The sequence below is a fragment of the Oculina patagonica genome, chromosome 10, assembly GCF_052425735.1.
Source record: "Oculina patagonica isolate OP01 chromosome 10, crgOcupat, whole genome shotgun sequence".
In the NCBI taxonomy this organism is placed as follows: Eukaryota; Metazoa; Cnidaria; class Anthozoa; order Scleractinia; family Oculinidae; genus Oculina; species Oculina patagonica.
The window spans coordinates 21,441,132-21,459,786 of record NC_135767.1 but is presented as its reverse complement, the minus strand read 5'-3'; the positions used below and the strand labels follow the sequence as shown (position 1 = coordinate 21,459,786).

Sequence of the window (18,655 nt, the reverse complement as noted above, 5' to 3'; positions counted from 1 at the left end):
TTATAAGAATTAATAAAGTGATCACCAAAGGGAAATTACTTCAATCTTTAAACAAATTCTCCCAACTTATACCATAAGAAAATGCATGGAGAGCAGTCAGGACAATTATATTGGCATGTGGATAAGGTAAAAACAAGAACTTCTGCTCGAAAACGGACAGTACCAGCTCCCACATTTCACACCATATCCACTTTTGGGCCTTTTGTAATCATAACAGAGGGTAGCAAAGGGGATGTCGTGATACACTTGAAACAACAGAATTCACGAATCACGTGTCTCTTCTAGCTATTTTCACGCGTCAGGGTATAATTTTTGCCCTATTTTCACGTCTCACGGACTAATTTTTGCTCTTTTCACGTGTCACGCATAAACCCTTTGCTACCCTCATGACACATGGAGTCAAGCATACTGCAAACTGAATATGCTTCAAATCTTATGAAACCAAGATACACTACTGACAAAAATATAACTTGTTTGTTTTACCGGTAATAGGATATTCTAAGTAAAAACAAAACACATAAATTTTATAACACTGTAATAACTGTCCTAGAAAATAGGCAGGTTGTTTGTGGCAAAAAAAAAGCTAGTAAGAGTAAAAAGTTAAAATTGACAGTTTTACACATGTTAACAGAACTTTCCAGGACAATCAGGGACTGTAGACCTTTTTTCCAACTGGGGAGGGGGTTAAGGGGGGGGGGGGGGAAGCTGACTACTGACTTGAAGTGGGGGGCTTAAGGGACTCTTCTCTTGGTACCGGTAATGTTTTATTTTTTCGGAAATATTGGGAAGGCCAAACCTCCCGCCCCAGTCCTCCGGGGCTTACTGTCCCTGACAATACTGGTCAGCAAATCTTTTAAATAAATAATGAAAACAGTTATCATATCATCTATAGCTTGCAGTATACAAAATGTAGGTGTATATGCAGTAGAAGCCCTCCAAGCACATCCATGACAAAGCTTCTTTAAGTTGACTCGACATCAAGTACATTTATTTATAAGTTTCCAAAAACACAAAAGTGAGTCATCAAAAACTCACTCAAAAGTTCCTACTTTGGCTTTGCAGTCACATCTACATGTGGTAGTCTTGGGAATGGCATGTGAATAGTACATGCATGTATGTATTATTATGTATTTCTATAACAAACTCCTTTTTGGGTCCTTTACAGTTCAATTCAAGACCCGGATTTTTCCGCATATTTGCAGTTACAGTACATGTCATGTACTGATAGTACCATGACATGACCGCTCCTCTTGCTTTGAATTCACTTCTGTTATCAGATGGACAACTGACTATCATTTTTTTTTTATTCTGTAGAGGCTTGGAGCATGGTGTGTTATCAAGAACCAGAATCAGTTGACTCGTTCAAATGAAGAGCTGCCATTCTTTCAATGTCATCAAGACTGAGAGACCATACCCATGTCTTAAAATCCTGAATAAATAAAACATCACATAATAATTAATAACCACTTTTCTTCTTAAAACATTTTAGTCTGGTGAAATTTATATCAAGTGAAATACACAGAGGGTAATACATGGTTGTGCAGGGATATGAAATTTATTTTCGAGTGTTCAAATCGATATCTCACAAGAGAGCGCGGGAATGAGTGAGATATCCGTTTTGAACACTAGAAGATAAATTTCATATCTCCAAGCAACCATGTATCATTCTGTTTATTATATAAACCTTCTAATTACACTGTTTTTGACGACGTTGTCCAAATGTCGTCCAAACGTTTCCGGACATTTTCTGAAAAATTATGTTTGAACTAGATAAATTGATAAATTTTGGCTCATTCACCATTGAAACATGGTAAACTTGTCAGCCGTGATTGGTGATATCAAACACACATAAAAAAATATTGTACCAGAATTTTACATACATTACATCAAGGTTATCATACCGTTTTTCTCGGGGGTTAAAATCCCAATAAATAACCGCAGTTTATATAATAAAATCATGTATGATCTGATTAAAAGCTTGAAATATAACATGTTTACAATTGTATTTACTGACTTCTGGATAAGAAAAATTGAATAGCTTGATGCTCTGCTGTGACTTGAGATCGTCTCCGTCTCCCTGTCTCCTGTCTCCTCTTTCCTCTCCGCGGCGGGGCTGCGCGTGTGGGTCGCTGGGTGGGTGTGTGTGCCTCTGCGGAGTGAGAGTGACAGCCCGCCCGCCTCCCTCCCCTCCTTCTCTCGCTCTGTCTCCTCTTCCCCTCTCTCCCCGTCCCCTCGGTCCCTTTCCTGTTCTCGTCCTTCGTTTGTGCGTGTCTCCTCTCGTCGTTCCGGGTTCCCTGTGCTCGGTCCTTCCGTTCTCCCTCCTGCCCGCCCCCGGTGCGGCCGCCCCTCCGCCCCCAGCCGTCCCTCTTCCCCTCCTCGTGCTGTCCGGTCCTGTCCCCCGGCGGGGCGCCTGCGTGGTGCTGGTCTATGTCCGTCTCCTCTGCCGTCACAGTGTTCTCCAGTCCGTTCGCTTCCCCCCCCCCCCCCCAACAGACGACTTCACCCGTGCATGGCGGGGGGATTTCATCTTGTCACTGCATCTTTATCAAGCTATTCAATTAAGCCATATGATTTTAACACCAAGTTTTGTCTTGCTCTTTTCCGCAAATTAAGTTGCCCGTACAGTTTTACAACCTAGACATGTTACACTTGACTTACATGTACATGTACTCAAACTTAACATGATTAATAAAAGTTAACAACAAATGATTACAAACCTCCCTGAATTTCTGCATCACCCGTTCAGTATCTTGCTCGCTGAAGTGACCTCTGACAAACTCTCTCAGTAGTTTAAAGAAGTCATCAGGATTTCCACTACTGGCTCCATTGCCTGGTTTTCTTATGGAGAGATGAAGTTTACTTCCTTCAACAATCTGATGCTCTTGTAATGTGGAAGAATCTAAAAGTGGTAATAAAACAGTGGCTGTAGATTAAGGAAAGTTAACTTACATGCACCGTTAAATTCCAGTAATAAGCCTTGGGCTTATACTGAACTTCATACATGTAAGGCGTTTTAGATGGGCTTTTTAATGGAGGGGCTTATATCCAGGGGTGCTTATAAGCAGAATAAAAAGATGTTTCAAGACAAGCCACAGCAGTGCAGATCAAAATACAATGTACATATGTTTTCAAGTTAAGAAATTTATAATGAGGCAACATTTAGCCCATGTATTTCAGCACTGTCCTCAAGCAGAGGGGGCTTATATCCAACGGGGCGGGGGGGGGGGGTTATAACCAGATGTATTTTTTTGTTGTTCTCTGGTAGATGGACCTACAGTGTATAACCAGGGGGCCTTTTTACCCGAATTGTACGGTATCTTCCAATGCTTAGGAAATAAGTGTGTTGTAGAAGCATGTTGTCTTATCACTGCCACGATTTGAGTTGACTGAAACATCAACTGCAGTTGTGAGTACAAGTACAAGTATAACAGGGCAAAAAAAAAGCCTCAGTCACACTACCACTACCATCTTACTACCAAGCTTTTGAAAGGTACAAATGCCACACTTATTAAGTATTTAGTTAAAGCTTTTATTCTTCAATAGTATATTAGATACGTGATTTGTGAATGGTCTGAAAAATATACTGTACCTGATTCATGATTTGAATAAAAATAATTTCATGATTCATGATTGGGACCCCGCTGCCCACACGGAAAAGGCAAAGCTTTCACGAGCTTTGGCTTTCATAAAAGGTCAATGAAGCTGGTCACTTAATTATAAATGAGAATGAAATCCTGACCAAATGGATCACAGCCTCTGTGGACAAGAATAGTTAGTGACCACCTACTAAAGAGGGCTCTTCCAGCATACCAGAGAGATTATGAATAAAGTGTTCTTATACAACAGTATACAGTTTTGTTGCCCTATAACAGACCTGTACATGTATTAAAATCTGTCAGTGTGCAACAGGTAGGTAAGGTTAAGTCTACATTTTTACCTAGTGGCCCATCAGACCAGAGCTTATCTTGATCTCCATGGCTTTTAGTGGCTTGGAGTATTTCTACTTCTCCCTGGATGGCATGCTAGCCCATTGCAGGGTTACCCTCTTCTAAATTACCTAGTAACCAACCTACAGCTGTAGGTTAATCTGTTTTAACCTGAAGATAACTCTCTTTTAATTATTTAAAACAATTATAATTTATTTATGTCACTGTAAAAGAATTATCTCAGGCTGAAAACAGATTAACCTACGTGTAGCTTGGAAACAGATAAAACTTGAAATCCAATTTGACCTACAACATGCAGTTCGGTGGAGAAAAGCCCTATCAGAGTAAAGCGTCTTGCCCAAGAACACAACACTGTGACCCCGGCCAGGGCTCACAGACTGCTCGATCCAGAGTCCAGCACTGCTCACCATAATTTTAAGATCACCATCAGGGCTGTCATTAAGGGCCGTAACCCGCAACACCTGTTACGGCTGAGCTCACTCAATGTTACGGGTGAAAATGTTGATTTGTGTTACTTTATACATGTACTTGCATTCAGAAAGAAATGCTACGCGTGATAATTTCAATGTTACGGTTGCATAAAAACTTAATGACAGCCCTGACCATGCCTCCCAATCACATCATCCAGAGTGGAACACCACCAACCACTAGTTCATTAAAGTTAACAGAATAGTATACATTACGTCTTCGCGCCGGTTTTGTGTCTTTCGCCCTGGTCCGCTCCTCCTGGTTGCCCCGCGTGTCCCCTCGGTTCGTCTGTGTTGGCCGCGCGCGCTCGGCGGGGGTCCTCCCCCCCCTGCCCGCTCGGGCGGCCGTCCCGCTTCCCTCTCTGTGCGGTCGCGCCTCCTTCCCGCCGGTCCCCCCCCCGGGTTCCGCGTCCCCCCGCGCCTAGTCGTGCTGTCCTTTCCTCGTCTCTCCCCCCCCCCCCGTTCGTAGCCTCTGTCCTCCTCCCCGTCCTCCCCTTCCCCTCCCCTCCCTTCCCGTGATCCGTCCGGGTCCTCCCTCTCCCCTCGCTGGCGTCGTTCTCTCGAGGTCACCGGCGCGAGACGTGCGCATATGCAGGACGGATATAGCGGTCCCTCGCCCCGGTTCGCCCGCTCCCCCAGCTCTCGTTTCGCCCACATCTCGTTCGCCCCCTCATCGACTGGTCCTTCGCTCGTCGCCTGTCTGTGGCGCCTCCTCCCGCCTCTTTCACCGGTCTACGGCGGTCCTGTCTTCGTCTTCCGCTTCCTATGGCCGCATGTGCTTTGTGTCTGCGTCACCATCGTGCTTATGTTCCTTCAGCTGTGGCCTGGTTCTCGTTCCGTTCCTTCCGTCCCGATGAGTCTTGCATCTCGGGTCTGCACTCAGAGTTGTGAGAGTACAGAGGTCACTCCCGTTCCAGGTCGTCAGTGAAGTATCGTTCGTTCCAGTGAGTGATAACTTGTTCGTTTCAAATTTCATGGTCTCAGGTCGGACGTTTAAATTTAGGTTGACTTTTTTGATATAAACAATTGACTTTTTTTTGATACTAAACAATCGACAAATATCGGAAATCGATAAAAGTCGATCACACAATTTCTTGTGATTATTGACTTGTTTGATTTTGATTGATTTTGATCGGAAATACAAAAAGCGACATATCGCAGGAAACAAGACTGCAGTTGATGGCACACTTACTTGAATTTCGTGGCCGATTGAAAATGTGTCTGCATTTTGTCGATAAAATCGATAATCAGTTGAAAATCTTGTTATTATCGACTTTTATCGACAAATTAAACTTGTCGATTGACAATTATCGACAAATATTGAGTACTATCGACTTTTCGACTACGTTTTTGATGATCGACATGTTACATCCTGGCATATGGGAATGAGGGGGGGGGGGGGGGGTAAATAATATTTTCCCCCCCCCCCTTTTCTCTATAATATTTTTACAATATATATAGAAAATTTTTTATATTTTTTTTAATATATAAAAAAAATATAAATAAAAAAAAAAAAAAAAAAAAAATAATTTTTTTTTTTTTTTTAAATAAATAAAAAAAAAAAAAAAAAAAAAAAAAAATATATAATATATATATTAAATAAAATAAAAAAAAAAAAAAATATTCTTATATATAATAAAAAATAAAAAAACAAACCTCACCACAAAAAAAAAAACCCGCCCCCCCCAAAAAAAAAAAAAAAAAAAACCCCCCCCCCCCGGGGAAAATGATAACAGTTAGTAAAACACACATGACACTGTACCTGCTAAAGTTTTCCCTTTAAATACTAATCTTTGCTGTTCCACAGGCACATCAAGTTTTTCAGACACAAGTCTCTTTACCTGTGAGATCTGGTCATTTTCGGAAACCTACATTTTGTATACAAGAATACAATGTAAGTACAGTGAAGAGACGTTAAACACTGGGAGACGCAGTGTTGAGCCTGTTCTTTCATTAGTCAGAATCTTAACGATCGTAACACTTGCAAGCATGTATACGTTCACACGAGGCTTTATTATAAAGATAAAAAAATTGAAAAATGGGAATTAAGGCGATTTTGAAATTGCTTCACTTGAAAAGAACTGTTGGATCGAGCTTCGCTTGCAAAACGCATTTCTATGAAATCTCAAAATAAGTTGTCCTCTTACCTCTAATCGCACTTCTTGGCCATTCAATATCTTAACAGTAATCTGCATATCCTATTCTATACTTTTAAAAGACTATAAAGCAAAGGAAAGGATCAAAACTGTTGCCTATTGAAGTCAAAATGAAGCAAAATTCTTTCACTTCCGTGCCGAATGGAAACAGAAACAGACACACTGCGTGGCCACTAAGTTCCGGCCAGGTTTCCAAGCTTCACTTCTTCTCCATTCTCCTCACGGTCAACTGTTGCCGGACCAGGGGACCTATAAAAAACACTAGGTAGCCTTAGCCAGAAGCAGACAGAAGACGACCTTAAGGCCCGAAAATTTTGCTTTCGTTAATCCTTTTTCAGTTTGTTTATCCTGCTATGTTTTCTTTAAATCGAAAAGGAAGCCCGTGAGTCATGCACTTGTTTCAGGTAATGGGCTCCTGACTGTATGCACGGTTAAATAGATGTGGACGTCAACCTTTTCACGCCCTGAGAAAAATTCACAGGTAACGTACGTAACGCAGGGAAACAGAAAAATCACTTTTCCATTAGTTTTGGGAACTCTGGATTTATATATTTTAATATGGATTTGGTTTGTATCTGGGTCGTTCCTAACGCATCTTTTAATAATACCATTCCTTACTTTTATTATTGTTAAAACATTGCGTATGATATGAAAAAAGGATCTTCTTAGGAAGGTATTATAAAAAAAAGGTTCATCTTGCTTGGCGCGAATGAAGAAGTAAAGGACCTAGGGATGGAGATAAGCGAACTATAAAAATAACCTTCATGTAGCCACCTACAACACGCTTAATACATTCAGCTTAATATTTTCAGTTAACAAACTAATTTTGTTGGTGTACGCATTTTAATTGGTAAAAGGGACATTAGGAAAGTTTCTTGAACGACCAACAAATCGGTAAACATATATTTTTTATTTTATTTACATTCATTTATTTATATATTTATTATTGTTCAGCTTATGATATGGAACAATTCACGTCACCGTATATAAGTAATGGCGGTTTGGGTGCTCTGACCCCCGTCAGGTATTGTTACCGTTATATGACGTTTTTGTTTCTGAAACATTTTGTTACTACTATTTTACTGGCTTGCCTATTTAAAAGATAAATGTCTTTCCACCGTAACTTCACACATTTACCACTTTTCATTTAAAAGTGTAAATTACGCTCTATTTCATTTTTACGAAAAAATTCCTATATACAAGGCTAGCAAGTATCGTTTCAACCTCAGGTAAGGTTGGCTACCCCTCTCGGAAGATAACTAAAAATGTTTTTTTTTTTTTAAATAAAAAGAAATAACTGATGTTTTTGCCACAAAATGTCACCGACGTGTTAGACAAGCATACTTAAATGTAGATACTGATTCCCATTAGAGATATTTTTTTTCACACAAGTTTCTTAATTTTCATAAAAGTAGTCGGCTTGTTATAAGCGCTTTATACCTATTCCGCATCAAATTGATAAGCGTAATTGAATGTAAAAATGAAACAAACTGCCCATCAATCGTGTAGCTATCTATTTACAAGAAAAAGAGTTCACATATAATGACAGTGATTCATGAAACATTTCAGTCCACAAGCTTTAGTCAATTCTAGAGTAAAGAAAATTGCGGCGAATGATATTAATTATTTCCCGCGGGCAAAAAGAATACACATCGACTGCGCAAACGAAAGTTCAAATCTGCCGGACCAGGGGAACCCAAATAAAAAAGGAAGGAGATGCAAGTCGGAATATTTTGATTAGACCAATTAATCTGTGCGTGGCTCAAGCTTGTTTTTTTTTTTTCCCCTCCTAAAAGTCTCCCCCCGTTTTTTTATTTTTTATCAAAACAAACCTCACACTTAAATTATTGGCGTTAGTAGTAAGGACGGTTACCCTAGGATGCACGTAATTGACCAAAAATAACTAGCACCCTTAAGCGAGACGACAAGCATACCCGCCCCGTCAAATGGGACCCTCCACGGGAAATCTAAATCCCTCGCGAGCGAACAAAAAAAGATTCAGTTACTCAATACAATATCTGTTCCTTAATCTACAGACAACGAGGAAGGTATAGGTTCATTTGAAACCAAAGATTGCATCCTCTTTTCCTGACCGGTCAACGATGACAATGTCTAGATTGGGGCTTTCCAGAAAACATCTCTTCAATTTAACTAAGAGCCTCAGCCTCAGTCCACAGAGATATTTTTAAAGCTTAGCAAAGTTATCTCCGATTTGTTTAGTTCCACAGTTGTTAATTCACTAACGCGACTTCCAGTTGTAGACTTGCTCTCGCGTTCACTTCCCCTCCATTTCTTTGCGATATTTTTACGGCAAATTATTTTACTGAGAGATTCTCGATACTTCGGCATGCGCCACGCGTACACGAACGGGTCTAACAGGAATTTCAGGTAATGCAGGTTATCTGTCATCAAATTTGCAATCAGAACCTTTTGCCAGTAAGGAGCTAGATGTTCTTCCATGTACAGTCGTATTGTCATCATAATCATCGTAGGCACGAAACACACAATCAGCACAATTAAAAGGATCACGTTCAAGCGAACAAAGTTCCGTTGCACTTTAGTATGGTTACTTTCCTGACGGGACGTACTTTCGTTTTGAAGTGAGTTCGCTGCCGCCATTTTCCTTTTCATGGTATAATGCAGAAGGATGTAAAAAACGATGGTGACCAGGACCACTGCATAGCTGTGAAGGAATAGTGTTATGGCATCGTGAACTTTTTCTGAAACACCCATCAAAGGCAGACAAGAGAAGATTGCAGTGTAGACATAGATGAACACGACGCTAATGAGGACTTTCTTCTTTGTCACCAAACGGCCGTACTTCAGAGGTGATGCAACCACGATATACTGCGTCACGGTAAAGGCGAAAACGATTACCAACGATACCGTTATCGAGAAGGTTGCGAAGTGATGTGCAAATTGCATGTATGGTTGACATTTGGGCGTCAAAGGATGTCGCAAGTACAAGAAAATGAAACAAGTGGCGTATATGGGCTCTTGCACCAGTCCTGTTAACAAGTCGACTATGGCCAAACCAATGAGGAAATATGTGGTAGTGTTGCGGAAGATTTTCAATGGATCGATGCAGAAAATGAGAAGAAGAAGGCTGTTGGCTAGGACTGTGGTGAACGAAACCACGAACATGAAGATGGCAGAGCCGAAAGCGGCTTTGTAAAAATCCTCAAAAGGGTTGATCGGTGGTGGTCTCCGGGCGCCGAACTCACCGCAAGCTGACAGATGAGCAGATACGTTTTGGTTTAGCCAGTTTGAAGAATCAGAAGAATTGCTGCTAATGTTAAGCCACGAGGCGTTGCACGTAAGGTCCATCTTATCCACTTTCCTGAAGAAAGGGTTCGCAAACTTTTGAGTTTCGAGTTATGGTTTTTCTGTTTTGTTTGTTGTAACGGTGGGAAACCTCTGATTAAATGTCATTAGCACATGAAAAGCAACAGCTGAAATACGTCAAATACAACACTGAGCTTTCTTAGATGCGTGTTTGTCAACAAGGAATGTCAACATGCTACTTTCAATTTAAAATGATCTCTATTGTGCATTAACGGCTAAAGCATAGTTGCTTATTTTTCTTTACCATTTAAGGGTATATCATCCATCTGCCAGCCACCTACCTGCCTACTAACTTGCTCCAATTCCTTAACAATTAGGTTTTTCCGCCATATGACTATCACTCTCTTTTCTAAATTAGACGCATTAACAGTAGCAGGTTAAATTGAATTATCAATTTTCTTTTGGAGCTTAAGATAAACAGCCGTAATTTCAATAACTTTAATTAATGAGTAATTCTACCCCACGCTAGGGTCAAGAAATAGAACAAATTATTTGGCACAGCAGGAAATTCTCGTTTTCTTTAATTACGTTTATCAATAATGCCCAAATTTTGTCCATAACTGTGAAAAGCTCCTCTTAAGTCACATATGATAACAAAAATTTGACTTTCGGACGTTGATCCGAAGAGTAAATCTGAAAACTTAACTGCAAACTCTTCCTAGTCTTTCGTTTTTTATATGTGTGTTATTTTAAAAAAAGCAACTGAGGGCATAAAAAGGCTAATTTGTAGGCTAGCTTTTGTTTTACCTTCCTTGATGGCAAAACCTAATACATATCTTAATCTCGCCTGAGGAAAGAAAGGATTATTTAATCAAGAACTTACGCCTCATCTGAAATATACGATGTGTAAAAATTCTGCAACAATGTTCTTTGAGTGCAAATTGATCATGTAAATGAAGTACTCCAAAAAGCGCCCATTGCTATAAGGCGGCTTTTACAACAACAACAACAACAACAACAACAATTTATTGAGGTATTTCCATAAAAATACATGGCATTACCTACTTACACTTGAGAAATTACAAGTAGTATCAGAAATGAAACAAAAAAAAAATGCGATTTTATCATTTGGAAAATAAAGTTTCATGTCTAAGAGACATAGCTTGAAAAACAAAAGCAGCAGTTGATCGACAAACAGCAGGATCAATGCTGTTACAAAGAAATAAAGATTTTGCATTAATATCAAACTCGTTAAAAATACTATATTTGGCGGTTATTTCATTAAAGAACTTTAAACGTATGTTTTCGTATAGCTTGCATGAAAATAAGAAATGCATGCATGGCACTAAAACATCAATACCAACAGCATTTATTTGCTTAAAATTTCGCAGCGGTATATCAAACGCATAAAAGAATGTTGACACTAAAAATAAGAATGTTTGCATATATTACAGGTGCTAACTATGTCATCTGTTTAAAAAAAGAAAACCCACATTTTATTCCCCTTGATTTTGATAAGTCACCTCTGTTTCAAATTACTCAATATATGGAAAGTAAAACGGTAAATACTTTACCCGAGTGTCAGGCAATACCTTTTGTTTCAGGGAATGAAGGGAATAATAAGAATATTGAAAATGGCCTTGCTTAAACTCATAAAGTAATTTTGGGAGCTTAGAAAAATTGGTCTAAACCCGAAAATAAAGAGAGAATCATGGGAAGGCATTGTTATGGTAATGCAAACGAGCATGCTGAGGCACTGTTTACACGGATGTAGTTTCATTTGTAACCGCATCGCTTTCGATGCGGTTACGCCTTTCGTTTACACGGCGCCGATCGAGACACAACTGAAACCGGATCGTTTTGAAAACGCTCTCAAAAGTGGAGCGTTTTCAAAACGATACGGTTTCATTGATCGTGTAATCGGCAAAACCGCATCGATTTGAAAACGGTCAAGTGTTTTGCCACAAATTTACTGGATTGCGAAGAGTAAACATGCCGAACCTTGCACAGAGTGCAGTACCTGCTTATACAATCGTGTTCAAAAACACTTGGAAAACGGTAGGCTATGTTTCGTGTACACACTTTGAAACCGTGTCGTTTTCGGGGGAAGTTTCGAGGTCATGAAACCGTGTTGATTAATAACCGCGTCCGTGTAAACGATGCCTGAAAAAAGCGGCGTGGAAAACCAAGTCATCGGAGCCATACTGTTCCCGCATGGGGATAGGGACATATATCTCCTGGTACTCTCTTAACAGAAGCGATAAGACCCAAATTGGGGAAAAGCCCCTTGTAAGATCAGTAGGGGAGAGGGACTCTATTGTTTTCTATTGTTTCCCCGTGACCGACTCGTCACTTGTACTTCTGTGCAAGATAAAGAGTTGATAAAGACCCGTCACAAAATGCCCGTTGTAGTCTGAATGTGACAAGATTGTCAAGACCTGGGCAATATTACCAATGTTACCACGACCACCCTTTACACTCGTGATAAACTTTTTAGAGCTAAAATTACTGACGATGATGAATGTCAATTGTGTGGAACAAGACAAACGCTACAACATTTGCTTGCAGAATGTCAGCATGTCCAAATTTTCTGGAACCTCTTTACCTCTTGGTGGAACTCTTGCAACTCACCCAAGGTGGCTCTGACCAACAAAGATAAAATATATGCATATCACCCCGAGGAACGATCTTTCCACGTGCTCAATTTTTGCCTGATTGTAGCTCGATACTACATCTACACAGCAGCCAAAGAAAGTGAATCCTTTAGCTTACTAGCATTCAAAATCGTGCTAAAAAACAAATTGTCTACGGAACCGTCCGGCGTTCGAGCATCCGTGAGCTTTTAGATAATTAGAACTGTATTATTAAGCATAATATTTATATAATACTACTAGAAGAATAAATAATAGACAATTAAAAATATATACAGTTAGTATTAAGATCTAATTGTATTAGTAAAAACTGAATTTTGTAAGTACACTGTAACCTTAACCTTTGTAAGAATGTTATTTGTTATAGTAGGCATTGTAATGCGTGATATCGTGATATTACTATTTAAAAAGAAATGTTTATAAAAGTAGTGAAGAAACAATGTAATAAGTAATGTATTGTAAGTAGCATTGTAAGTAGTGTATGTATTTGTGTTGTAAGTAGTGTTCTTTGTGTTGCAATAAATAAATAAATTAAAAAAAAATGTTACCACGACCACACTAGGATTTAGGCAAATTGTCTGGCTCTGAGTATAAGCTATATCAATGAGGACAACCTGTACGCTCCCACAGGATAAGGAGGGAAAATAAAATAAAAGCTGATGAGAGCCAAGTATTCTTGCTTTTAGAGAAATTTCGAGCTATGTAAAGGATCATGCATGTTCTGGTAGCAGCATGAAAAGAGGAAAGGAAAACCTTGCTACAGATGCAGAGGCTGCTGCCAGACATCATTAGCAAGATATCAGTAGTCTCCAGGGTCAGACAGTAAATGTGTGGAGAACAGTAAATGTCTGGCAACCGGCTCGAAAAGGATGAGACAAAAGGTTGCGCAGAACACCCACGAAAGGTCCTGCACACAAGGTCCCCGGAGGATGCAGCTAATACCGTAAAATTCCGGTTATAAGCCCCCCCGCTTATAAGCCCCCCCGGTTATAGGCCCATCTACCTTAAAACAAAAAAATACATCCGGTTATAAGCCCCCCCCGGATATAAGCCCCCCTCTGCTGAATGACAGTACTGAACAGGGCTAAATATTGCTTTATTATGTGTTTTTAACCTTAAAAACGTATTTCGATCAACACTCCCGTGGCTCGTTTCGAAACGTTTTTTTTATTCCGCTTATAAGCCCTCCCGGATATAAGCCTCTCCGCTTATAAGCCCACCCAAAACCCCTTACGAAGTTGTATAAGCCCAGGGCTTATAACCGGAATTCTACGGTATTCAAGATGCTGAAGAAGACCTTAATAATATCAGGCATCGATCAACCTACAGTAGTGGAAGCCATGAGTTGATCAGTTATCCCTTAGCTGAGTTTTCATCAGTCAAATGTGGTGCAAAGTTGGGGTGCCTCATGTCATTTTTATTGCTCATCATTGCCATCGACTTGGTGCTGCCTTAAAACAACTGGGATCTAGACAGAAGAAAAGAAAATTGAAACTTTGATATGATCGGCAAGGGAACTTACATACAAAATTAAGACCTGAATTTTATTGTCTTCAAATGGATCATCTTTGGGTTCATTTTCGGGGGTAAGAGGAGGATGAGTGATTTTTTTGTACGAGATTTTCCGTGTCTTTTGAGTGGCTCGCCGAAGCCACTCTGACTCAAGTCACTGCACGCAAAAACAAGCAGAAATATATCACACAAGCAAGGAAATTTCTTTTTAATGACAGATAACGGTTTTCAATGACACGTTTTTCAGCGGCCTTAGAATAAGTTCCATACTTCCATGTATACAAATCGTTATGATTAAAAAATGCTCACTAAACTTGAGACGCCAGCCTCCTGCTTCAGTAAGAAATATTTACAACTACGCTAGCTAGATTATATATTATAATTATTTATGTTTATTATTTATTTGTGCTTTCATATAATCAAATTTAAGCAAGAAATTAAGTGCAAAATATCCAGTGAAAATTGGTTTACACCAAACAGGGCAATACGACTTGTGATATTTTTGCACACTATATATATATATATATAAACTTGTGATACTTTACAGTTTTTAATTACAGTTTGTAATTATTTATATGAAAAAGTTATTTTTTCATATTCCTTCGTTTTATCGGCTTCAGTTTATTTTGGAAAGCAAAAGATCTAGTAAGATTTTCGAAAAGAGTAACACATACGTTGTTTGTAAATTCGGCAATACAATTCCGTCACTTAGTCTGTCGGGACATTTTTGAAGCTAAGCAAAGTTATTGTCGATTTGTTCATTTCTGTAGTTGTCAATTCACTGACGCTGATTGCTCCTGTTGACATGCTTTTATTTCCATTTCGATTCGATTCCTTTCCAATACTTTTACGGCAAACAACTTTACTGAGAGATTCCCGATATTTCGGCATGCGCCACGCGTACACGAACGGGTCCAGCAAGAACTTCAGGTAATGCAGGTTATCTGTCATCAAATTTGCCATCAGAACATTTGGCCAGTAAGGAGCTAGATGTTCTTCCATGTACAGTCGTATTGTCATCATAATCATCGTTGGCACAAAACACACAATCAGCACAATTAAGAGTATAACGTTCAAGCGAACAAAGTTTCGTTGTACTTGCGCATGTTTACTCTCTTCGCGAGATGTACTCTCGTTTCGAAGGGAGTTTCCACTCGCCATTTTCTTTTTCATTGTGTAATGCAGAAGAATGTAGAAAACGATAGTGACCAGCACCACTGCATAGCTGTGAAGGAACAGTGTTATGGCCTCGTGAACTTTTTCTGAAACACCCATCAAAGGCAGACAAGAGAAGATGGCACTGTAGACATAGATGAGCACGACGCTAATTAAGACTTTCTTCTTTGTCACCAAACGGCCGTACTTAAGAGGCGATGCAACCACGATGTACTGCGTCACGGTAAAGGCGAAAACGATTATCAAAGATACCGTTATAGAGAAGGTCGCAAAATAATATGCAAATTGCATATATGATTGACATTTCGCCATCGAAGGATGTTGAAGGTACAAGAAGATGAAACAAGTGGCGTATATGGGTTCTTGAACCAGTCCTGTTAGTAAGTCGACTATGGCCAAACCGATGAGAAAATACGTGGTTGGGTTTCGGAAGATTTTCAGTGGGTCGACACAAAAAATGAGAAGTAGAAGACCGTTGGCTAGGACTGTGATAAACGAAACCACGAACATGAAGATCGAGGAACCGAAAGCGGCTTTGTTGAAATCCTCAAACGGGTTGATCGGCGGAGGTATCTGGGCGCCGAACTCACTGCAAGCTGACAGATAAGCAGATACGTTTTGGTTTAGCCAGTTTGAAGAATTGCTGCTAATGTTAAGCCATGAGGCGTTGCACGTATGGTTCATCTTGTCCACTTTCCTGAAGCTAGGGCTCGCAAACTTTTGAGTTTCGAGTTATGGGTCTTCTGTTTTGTTTGTTGTAACGGTGGGAAACCTCTGATTCAATGTTATTAGCACATGAAAACCAGCAGCTGAAATACAACACCGAGCCTACTTAGATGTGTGTTTGTCAGCAAAGAACATCAACATGCTACTTTCAATTTAAAATGATCTCTATTGAGCATTAACGGTTAAAGTATACTAGTTGCTTGTTTTTCTTTACCTTTTAAGGGTATATTATCCAACTGCCAGCTATCTGCCAGCCTAATATCTTGCACCAATTTGCCTAATTTGCTTTACAAGTAGGTTTGTCCGCCATATGACTATCACTCTCTTTTCTTAATTAGACGCATTTACAGTAACAGGTTAAAATTGAAATATCAATTTTCTTTTGTAGCTTTAGATAAACAGGCGGAATTTCAATAACTTTAATTAATGAGGAAGTCTACCCCACGCTAAGGTCAAGAAATAGAACACGTTATTTGGCACAGCAGGAAATTCTCGTTTCCTCTAATTACGTTTATCAATAATGCCCCAATTTTGTCCAAAACTGTGAAAAGCCCCTTTTAAGTCAGATATGATAGCAAAAATTTGATTTTCGGACGTTGATCCAAAGAGTAAATCTGAAAACGTAACTGCAAACTCTTCCTAGTCTTTCGTTTTTTATATGTGTGTGATATAAAAAAGAGTCTAAGCGCATAACTGAGGCTAATTTGCAGACTAGCTTTTGTTTTTACCTTCCTTGGTGGCAAAACCAAATATATATCTTAATTGATCTCGCCGGCTAGGAAAGAAAGATTATTCAATCAAGAGCTTACGCCTCATCAGGAATATACGAAGTGTAAAAATTCTGTAACAATGCTCTTTGAGTGAAAATTGACCATATAATGAAATGAGGAACTCCAAACAAGGCCTATTTTATTTAAATTTCCCTATGGTCACAAGGCGGATTTTGTACGCGGCTCTAAAACATTAGTATAAAAAGCACTTTTATGCTTAAAACTGGTATTAACCAATTTCGCGGCGGTATATCAAACGCATAAAAGAATGTTGACACTGAAAATAAGAATGTTTGCATACATTTCAGGTGGTTCACTATGTCATCTGTTTAAAAATAGAAACTCCATTTTCCCCTTGTGTTTGACAAGTCACCTCTGTTTTAAATAACTTCATATATGGAAAGTAAAACGATAAATACGTAACCCGAGTGTCAGTCAACACCGTTCGTAACTGGCAATGAACGGAATAATATTAATATTGAAAATAGCCTTGCTTAAACTCGTAAAGTAATTTTGGGAGCTTAGAATAATTAGTCTAAATCTGAAAATAAAGAGAGAATCATGGGAAGGTATGGTAATGGTGTAATGCAAACGAGTATGTTGAAAAAAGCGGCGTGGAAAACCAAGTCATCGGAGCGAATACTGTTCCCGCATGGGGACCGGGACATAAATCTCCTGGCACTCTCTTAACAGGTGCGATAAGACCCAAATTGGTGAAAAGTCCCCTGTAAGATCAGCAGGGAGGGAGTGACTCGATTGTTTTCCATTGTTTCCCCGTGTCCGACTCGTCACTTGTACTCCTGTGCAAGATAAAGAGTAGGTAAAGACCCGTCAAAAAATGCCCGTTGTAATCTGAATGGGCCAAGATTGTCAAAACCAGGGCAATATTACCAATATTACCACTAACACACTAGGATTTAAGCATATGTTTGGCTCTGGATAAGCTATGTGGACACCCTGTACGCTCTCACTGGATAAGGAGGGGAAAATAAAAGAAAAGCTGATGTGTGGGATCATCCATGTTCTGGTAGTAGCACAAAAAGAGGAAAGTAAAACCTTGATAAAGAAGCAGAGGCTGCTGCCAGACATCATTAGCAAGATATCAGTAGTCTCCAGGACCAGACAGCAAATGTGTGGAGAACACAGGAAAAGAGGTCTGTATTTGTGAGAAGAAAGGTGAATTTCTGGCAACTGAGCTTGAGAAGTTGGAGACAAAAAATTGGGAAGAACACCTTCGAAAGGTCCTGCACACGAGGCCCCCGGAGGAACCAGCTGATATTCAAGATGCTGAAGAAGACCTTGATAATCAGGAATCGATCAACCTACAGTTGTAGAAGCCACGATGTGATCAGTTCGATCCGTTAGCTGAGTTTTCATGTCAAATGTGGTGCAAAGTTGGGGTGCCTCATGTAATTTTTATTGCCCAACATTGCCATCGACTGGGTGGGCGCTGCCTCAAAACAACAAGGATCTAAAATGAAACAACAAGGAAATAAAATTAAAGGACACCATCCAAAACGATTATTCTACTATTCATTTTTTATTTGTATACGGAAAAATCGTACACGATTTACAGATTCAGTCGTCATGTGGGGTACAACATCAGCCCAACAAATCACAAATCGCAGCACCATTTCCCATCTAGATTGGGTAGCTACAGCTCGCCCTTGCGAATCCTTCGCGAAGTTGGGAAGGACGCGCACTCGATCTGCCGTGATATGGTGGAAGAAAACCTGGACATCAAGACATAGGATCGACAAGCAAGAAACATCGATCTGAAAAAAATCACAGGCTTGTGTCTATTTCTGTACTATTCTATTTCTGTCAGAGTATTCCAGAATGATGTGCATAATATAAATCGACATTGATCCTGAAAAACTAAAAAAACTCAGTTATCCTATCTTTGAGAACTTTTGCATATGTTTGGCCAAAATCTAAAAGTGAGGTTTCCAGCAATAGGCATAA

General features: G+C 39.6%; 3 protein-coding genes across 3 annotated transcripts; all 3 read right to left on the bottom strand.

Moving 5' to 3' along the window:
• Nucleotides 1–486: 486 nt before the first annotated feature.
• LOC144667498 (ubiquitin-like protein 4A) lies at nucleotides 487–6,719 on the bottom strand. Its single transcript, XM_078528920.1, has 4 exons — nucleotides 6,562–6,719; nucleotides 6,177–6,282; nucleotides 2,718–2,899; nucleotides 487–1,429 (listed from the first exon to the last, which is right to left on the bottom strand). The coding sequence occupies exons 1-4, from the start codon at nucleotides 6,607–6,609 to the stop codon at nucleotides 1,337–1,339; spliced, it is 429 nt and encodes a 142-aa protein (XP_078385046.1). The 5' UTR covers nucleotides 6,610–6,719; the 3' UTR covers nucleotides 487–1,336.
• Nucleotides 6,720–8,619: 1,900 nt separating this feature from the next.
• Nucleotides 8,620–9,953, bottom strand: LOC144628445 (melanopsin-B-like). The gene has a single exon (XM_078486534.1). It carries the CDS (start codon nucleotides 9,895–9,897, stop codon nucleotides 8,737–8,739), a length of 1,161 nt encoding a protein of 386 aa, XP_078342660.1. The 5' UTR covers nucleotides 9,898–9,953; the 3' UTR covers nucleotides 8,620–8,736.
• Nucleotides 9,954–14,726: 4,773 nt separating this feature from the next.
• On the bottom strand, nucleotides 14,727–16,216 carry LOC144667348 (melanopsin-B-like). The gene is made up of 2 exons (XM_078528736.1): nucleotides 16,135–16,216; nucleotides 14,727–16,003 (listed from the first exon to the last, which is right to left on the bottom strand). The coding sequence occupies exon 2, from the start codon at nucleotides 15,876–15,878 to the stop codon at nucleotides 14,727–14,729; it is 1,152 nt and encodes a 383-aa protein (XP_078384862.1). The 5' UTR covers nucleotides 15,879–16,003; nucleotides 16,135–16,216.
• Nucleotides 16,217–18,655: the final 2,439 nt, after the last annotated feature.

Bases quoted from the DNA above. Each gene is read 5' to 3' on its own strand.
- LOC144667498 (XM_078528920.1), bottom strand. From the start codon at position 6,609: ATGCAGATTACTGTTAAGATATTGAATGGCCAAGAAGTGCGATTAGAG. The intron at 6,283-6,561 runs GTAAGAGGACAA...TACAAAATGTAG, and splicing joins GCCAAGAAGTGCGATTAGAG to GTTTCCGAAAATGACCAGAT. The intron at 1,430-2,717 runs GTTTGTAATCAT...TTATTTATTCAG, and splicing joins TGATGCAGAAATTCAGGGAG to GATTTTAAGACATGGGTATG.
- LOC144628445 (XM_078486534.1), bottom strand. From the start codon at position 9,897: ATGGACCTTACGTGCAACGCCTCGTGGCTTAACATTAGCAGCAATTCT.
- LOC144667348 (XM_078528736.1), bottom strand. From the start codon at position 15,878: ATGAACCATACGTGCAACGCCTCATGGCTTAACATTAGCAGCAATTCT.